Source organism: Tachysurus fulvidraco, chromosome 24, assembly GCF_022655615.1.
Source record: "Tachysurus fulvidraco isolate hzauxx_2018 chromosome 24, HZAU_PFXX_2.0, whole genome shotgun sequence".
In the NCBI taxonomy this organism is placed as follows: domain Eukaryota; kingdom Metazoa; phylum Chordata; class Actinopteri; order Siluriformes; family Bagridae; genus Tachysurus; species Tachysurus fulvidraco.
Window position 1 is genome coordinate 2,417,862 of NC_062541.1, and position 7,500 is coordinate 2,425,361.

Genomic DNA, 7,500 nt, shown 5'->3' on the forward strand with positions numbered 1-7,500 from the left:
ATGTATATATGATAAAAATAAAAGCTTCCTCTTCATGACCACCATCTCTCTTTATTCACCGACATGAGGATCTAACACCCTGACTCCATACAACCCTTTCCATCGCATGCTTTTCTCCGTAACCATAGCAACCTTTTTCTTTTTTTTCCACTATTTCCAGGCCGCCTTTGTTCCGAAGCAGCCTCGGATCAGACGTGTGGCATTTCACAGCACCGTGCAGGCTTGCGTAAGCCATACGCTGCCATCCTGCCCTTTCAAACTAGCCTTTAACTGCCCTCTAGTGGTGAAGCAGCAACACTGCAGCCTGGTTACTCAGGAGTTTGGCATCAAAGTGCTAAATAAGGCAGGACACATGTTAAAATAATAAGAAAAAAAATGGCAGCAGGCGATAATCATTATGATCACTCCTGTGGAAGTGGCATGGATTAAACTTTCTGTCATCATGACAGATTTCAATCATGATCGTATTATAGTCACTTTTAAAAGGGCTCACGGATAAATATCGACCTTGTGTGTACTATGAAGCAGTATAAAGTCTATAATAAGCAGAGAACTCCATGTTGTGTTGTTCTGGAGCCGATGATGACCCTTTAATCCACTGTTGGTCCAATAAAATACTGTGAAACAAATGAGTTCCTGTCCTGGCTTCCATTATAGCAGCTACAGTCTTTCTCTCATCAGCCTCTCTTTATTCTCTCTCTCTCTCTTGAAGACGAAACATGTCTTTATGAGATCATCGTATCAGTCTAAACCCAGTCTCTGACTTTTCACATATTTCCCATGATGCAGTGCGGTTCGCACCCTACCGTGCCCCAGACATCGCCCTGAAGCCGCTGCTGTTCGATGTGCCCAGCGTGTCGCCAGAATCTGTGTTCACGGGACGGGAGTGGCTGTTCCAGGAAGTGGACGCTGAGCTGCGCGTTGGTGAAGGCGGCAGTCCGGGCGTGGTCATCGTGGGCAACGTGGGTTTCGGCAAAACTGCCATCATCTCTCGCCTGGTGGCTCTGAGCTGCCACGGCAACCGCATGAGACAAATCGCCTCTGAGAGTCCGCATGCTTCACCCAAACGTGAGTCTCTGTTTGGGTGTGTGTGTGTGTGTGTGTGTGTGTGTGTGTGTGTGTGTGTGTGTGTGTGTGTGTGTGTGTGTGTATAATTTTAACATAGAAGAAAGACACACCGTATACACCATCTGTCTCACGGTTTCACTGTCGTTCTCTTTTGTCTTATCTTTTTTTCTGTCTCATTCACAATGTCCCGGTCTGTCTCACATTACCATCTCTCTCTCTCTCTCTCTCTCTCTCTCTCTCTCTCTCTCTCTCTCTGTGTCTCACTCTCTGTTTGTCTTATTCTGTCTATTTGTTTCTGTTCTGCTGTCTGTCCCATTCTGTCATTGTCCTGCCTCTGTCTGTCTAATCTGTCTGTCCTTCTCTCTTGTTCTCATTATTTTTCGTTCTCTCTCTCTGTCTCTGTCTCTCTCTCTCTCTCTCAGATGGAGACACGTTGCCCTTCAGCCAGTCGCAGTCCGCTCACGGGACGCTGGTTGGAAGCAGCAGTTGCCCTGGGACTCCTGAGATGAGGAGACGTCAGGAGGAGGCGCTCAGGAGACTCTCCTCTCAGGTCAGCTCAGCTCTGCCTCCTGCTCTCATCCACATTTCTGCTCATGTAAACACATCTGGCAAGAAATAGTCCGTTTGGTACATGACATTATAGCGCATGTGTCTCGTGACCTTCATGCTCGGTGTGCAGCAGTCACCCAGCGTACAGTAATCATCACTCTCAGGCTGGTTTAACATCAACTACAGTCCGATATACGGAGACCTTTGAGTCGTGTGATTCAGGTGGATTACAAATAAAGCCTGTGTAAATGCAGTCGGAGGAAACGGTCGCTCACGATGATGTGATACTTGCACAAGATATTTGTCCTGATAAAACAGGATATAATCTTCAATTATACATTTTGCATATGTGTGTGTGTGTGTGTGTGTGTGTGTGTGTTCAGTTTAAAAATTAACGTTAGCAGCCTAATAAAAACCTGATCAAACATAATAAACCATAGCTGATTATTTTAAGGGGACACGGTGGCTTAGTGGTTAGCACGTTCGCCTCACACCTCCAGGGTCGGGGGTTCGATTCCCGTCTCCGCCTTGTGTGTGTGGAGTTTGCATGTTCTCCCCGTGCCTCGGGGGTTTCCTCCGGGTACTCCGGTTTCCTCCCCCGGTCCAAAGACATGCATGGTAGGTTGATTGGCATATCTGGAAAATTGTCCATAGTGTGTGAGTGTGTGAGTGAGTGAGAGTGTGTGTGTGTGCCCTGTGATGGGTTGGCACTCCGTCCAGGGTGTATCCTGCCTCGATGCCCGATGACGCCTGAGATAGGCACAGGCTCCCCGTGACCCGAGAAGTTCGGATAAGCGGTAGATTATTTTACTAAGAATTTTACTAGTTTTGATACAGAAACATATCAACTCAGGATATAAATAATACATTTTAAATTTATCACATAATAATAAGTGGAGAACGTTTTAGAACATTTTGATCTGGCTTGTAAATAAAGCTACGGGTTGCTAATATACTGGGGTGTGTTTGTGACCAGTTTGTGTGTGCGGCATCTCAGAACACTGAGGATGTTTATAGGAGTTATTTTTGTTGGATAAATGGAGAGCGCGGTTTAATTATTTACCTTCATCACTTGTAGAATAGCACTCGATCCAGTGTGGACTGTTCTCCATGTGTGTGAGATGTTTCACTGTGTGTGTGTGTGTGTGTGTGTGTTCAGGTGGTGGCATATCACTACTGCCAGGCAGATAATGCCTACACGTGTCTGGTGCCTGAGTTTGTACACAACATCGCGGCGTTGCTGTGTCGAGCTCCTCAGCTGCAGGCATACAGAGAGCTGCTGCTGCGACAGCCGCACCTACAGAGCCTGCTCAGCCTGCGCTCCTGCGTCCAGGAACCAATCACAGCCTTCACCCGCGGCCTGCTCGAACCACTGCACACGCTGCACAGGGGTGTGTATACACACACACACACACACACACACACACACACACACACACACACACACACACACACACACACACAGCAGACAAATAATCTCTGAGTTATTCATTGCACAGAAAATTGACCAGTGTAACTTTCTTACATTAGTGTGAGATTAGCATAGATTGTAGTGATGTTAGCATAGATTAGTGTGAGATTAGCATAGATTGTAGTGATGTTAGCATATTAGTGCGAGATTAGCATAGATTGTAGTGATGTTAGCATAGATTAGTGTGAGATTAGCATAGATTGTAGTGATGTTAGCATAGATTAGTGTGAGATTAGCATAGATTGTAGTGATGTTAGCATAGATTAGTGTGAGATTAGCATAGATTGTAGTGATGTTAGCATAGATTAGTGTGAGATTAGCATAGATTGTAGTGATGTTAGCATAGATTAGTGTGAGATTAGCATAGATTGTAGTGATGTTAGCATAGATTAGTGTGAGATTAGCATAGATTGTAGTGATGTTAGCATAGATTAGTGTGAGATTAGCATAGATTGTAGTGATGTTAGCATACATTAGTGTGAGATTAGCATAGATTGTAGTGATGTTAGCATATATTAGTGTGAGATTAGCATAGATTGTAGTGATGTTAGCATAGATTAGTGTGAGATTAGCATAGATTGTAGTGATGTTAGCATAGATTAGTGTGAGATTAGCATAGATTGTAGTGATGTTAGCATAGATTAGTGTGAGATTAGCATAGATTGTAGTGATGTTAGCATAGATTAGTGTGAGATTAGCATAGATTGTAGTGAAGCCGGATAATATTAGCCGTTAATCCATGTTTATTAATGTTGCTAGTTTGCTAAACTATGGCCAAGTTGTGCTTCTTGTGTATTCCTAAGTTGAATAAGTGAATCTAGTAAATGTGTGATGTCATGGTCCTGTTTCAGAGCGTAAGGTGGCATGTGACGAGGATCTGATCGTCCTGATCGACGGCCTGAACGAAGCTGAGTTCCACAAACCAGATTACGGAGACACCATCGTTTCCTTCCTGTGTAAAACCATCGAGCGTTTCCCTCCATGGCTCAAACTGGTGGTGACAGTCAGGACCTCGCTACAGGTGTGTGTATAACAAACACACACACACACACACACACACACACACACACACACACACACACACACACACACACACACACAGAGCAAAGATTTTCCTAAGGCAACATCAGGGGAATAAAATCTGGTGAATTTGGAATTATTTTACTGTTATCGTTATGTTAGCATAGACTGATGAAGTTTACATAGTCAAGCATGATATTAGCTTAAAATGTTGTGAGCTTAGTAAGTAAGTAACGCCGCCTACCTACAGTTTAGAATGGTTACTACAGACTAGCATGATGTTAGCATAACCGACCACACAGCATTTAAACCCCTCCCCCGCACTCTCTCTCTGTCAGGATATCACTCGTCTACTGCCGTTTCACCGGATCTCTCTGGACCGTCTGGACGAGAGCGACGCGATCGACTCGGACTTGCAGGGTTACATTCTGCACCGCCTGCACGCCAGCCAAGAGATCCAAAACAACGTGGCAATGAATGGGAAGCTGGATAACGCTGCCTTCGCCAAACTCAGTGCCCACCTGAAAGGCCTGAGTCGCGGCTCATACCTGTACCTGAAGCTCACACTTGACCTGATCGAAAAGGGCTACCTGGTCCTAAAGAGCTCCAGCTACAAGGTCAGCACAGAACACAGAGCTCCTCCTGTCAGGGTAACATGTTAGCATGGACCAGTGGTGAGGTATGTGGGGGATGTGCTAGCTCGGTGAATACGGTGTCGGGCTACTGATCGGAAGGTCATGGGTTCCACTGCTGGGCCCTTGAGCAAGGCCCTTAACCCTCGATTGCTCAGTTGTAAGTCACTCTGGATAAGGGTGTCTGCTAAATGCCATAAATGTAAATGTAAATGTGAGGTTAGCATCGAAAGGAACCAGCTTTAGGTTTTAGCAGGTTAGCAAAGCCGAGCACAGCGTGAGATTCTGGTGAGATAAAGTTATCAGGGATCTAATTTGTGCTATTTGTATTTTTGTCGTTCAGGTGGTGCCGGTTAGTCTAGCCGAAGTGTACCTGCTGCTGCTGAACATGCGTTTCCCAACGCAGTCTTCGTTTGAACGAGTGCTTCCGCTGCTCAATGTGGCCGTGGCGTCTCTGCACCCGCTGACAGACGAGCAGGCGCTCGGGGCAGTGAATGCCGGAGTCATACGTGGCACCGCACTCCACTGGGACGACTTCCAGCAGCGGGCCGAGCTCCTGTCACCCTTCCTCATGAAGAGAAGGGATGGAACGCGCATGTTTGTCCACGCCTCCTTTAGAGAGTGGCTCATCTGGAGAGAAGACGGAGAGAAGACCAAGTTCCTCTGTGACCCCAGGTCAGAGGTCAAAGTCTATATGAAAAATAATATGCTTCTTAATGAAGGATATTTCATATACTTGTTATTTATTGTGATACATAATGGTGATTGTAACGTCACACATTCTCACGTGTAGGAGCGGCCACACACTGCTAGCCTTCTGGCTCTCTCGGCAGGACGGCAAACTGAACCGTCAGCAAACCATCGAGCTCGGACACCACATACTCAAAGCACACATCTTCAAGGTAAACACACACACTCACACACACACACACACTCACACACACACACACACTCACACACACACACACACACACACACACACACACATATACACACACTATTACATCCAGAATTACGACAACGCTCCATTTTCTAGAATGTTTTTCCTTCTTCTCAGGGTCTGAGTAAGAAGGTCGGGGTTTCCTCGTCTGTGCTGCAGGGACTGTGGGTGTCCTACAGTACAGAGGGTTTATCTGTTGCTCTCGCATCCCTGCGCAACCTCTACACCCCCAACATCAAGGTAACACCATCACTATAACCAGCACCAACAACCCCTCACTAGCACCAGCACTAACAGCCACCACCCATCACATTACTAACAACATCTCACCATCACCAACACCATCTCAACCATCATAAGCACCATCTGACCATCATCGCTAATACCACCATCACCGTCTCAACCAGCATCAACACCATCATCATTAACACCACCCGCAGCATCTTAACCATCATAAACACCATCTTACTATCTCATTCATTAGCAATTCCACCTCACAGCCATCTCCACCACCACCATCTCAGTTTCTAACCGACAGCAGTGTGAAACTTTACACAATGATTATTGGAGAAATTCTGTCCATAGGTCATAGGGGACTCGAGGACGAGAAGAGAGAGAGAGAGAGAGAGAGGAGAGAGAGAGAGAGAGATGGAGAGAGAGGAGACAGACGAAGAGGAGAGCGAGGGGAGAGAGAGAGAGAGAGAGGAGAGAGAGAGAGAGAGAGCGAGAAAAGGCGAGAAAAGAAAAAGAAAAGAGAAAGAGAGAGAGAGAGAGAGAGAGAGAGAGAGAGAGAGAGAGAGAGAGAGGAAGGAGGAAAAAGGAGGAGAGAAGAGAAAGAGAAAGAGGAAAGAGAGAGAGAGAGAGAGAGAGAGAAGGAAAGAGGAGGAGTAGAGACAAAAGATGATAAGAGATTAGAGAGAGATGAGAGAGAGAAGAAAGGAGAGAGGAAAAAAAAGAAAACAAGAAAGAGAGAGACGAAAAAAGAAAAGAAGAAAGAGAGAGAGAGAGATGAGAAGAGAGAGGGAGAGAGAGAGAAGAGAGAAAGAGGAGAGGAAAAAAAGAGAAAGAGAAAGGATAGATAGAAACGAGAGAAAGAAGAGAGAGAATAGAAGAAGTATCTTAATATATATATGTCTTTATATAAAATGTAATGAATGTAAAACACATAGGTATAGATAATGAAAAAATCAGACTAAACGTAAATACACCACCAATAACCAAACAAAATATGCTATGATCATATCTCTATGTAGATCACAGATATCGAGCATACATAATCTATGATCTATATATAACTAACATATAATGAAAGGCTCAATGCCAAACAGCTAGCAACAAGATATCCACGCGTCAGACACACTCACTCGGTATACATACATCTGTCTAGATATATCATCTGGCATACATCCTCTCGATCTCTCGAAAACCATCATATCGTAAAAAACGACACTCTCTCCCTCCCTCTCTCTCTCTCTCTCCCCCTCTCCCCCCCTCTCTATCTCTGTCTCTCTCTCCCTCTCTTTCTCTCATGCAGGTGTCTCGTCTGCTCATACTGGGCGGAGCCAACGTGAACTACCGTACAGAGGTGTTGAACAATGCTCCAGTGCTGTGTGTGTATGCACACCTGGGTTATGTGGAGATGGTGATGCTGTTGCTGGAGTTTGGCGCTGATGTTAATGGAGCATCAGAGAGCGGCCTCACGCCGTTGGGCTACGCTGCGGCCGCCGGTCACCTGTCCATCGTCACCACCCTCTGCTCCAAATACGCCAAGGTCAGTGATGATGGAGCTGAAGATACACTCTTTTGTTTACCTGATTTTA

General features: G+C 45.6%; 1 protein-coding gene across 1 annotated transcript in view; it reads left to right on the forward strand.

The window, feature by feature from the left end:
• tanc2a (tetratricopeptide repeat, ankyrin repeat and coiled-coil containing 2a) overlaps positions 1-7,500 on the forward strand; it is a 41,402-nt gene that overhangs the window by 17,603 nt on the left and 16,299 nt on the right. The window contains 9 exon segments of the mRNA XM_027154874.2: positions 790-1,068; positions 1,491-1,618; positions 2,777-3,008; positions 3,940-4,109; positions 4,447-4,725; positions 5,084-5,415; positions 5,534-5,642; positions 5,798-5,920; positions 7,215-7,451. Coding sequence (XP_027010675.2) covers positions 790-1,068; positions 1,491-1,618; positions 2,777-3,008; positions 3,940-4,109; positions 4,447-4,725; positions 5,084-5,415; positions 5,534-5,642; positions 5,798-5,920; positions 7,215-7,451 — 1,889 coding nt within the window.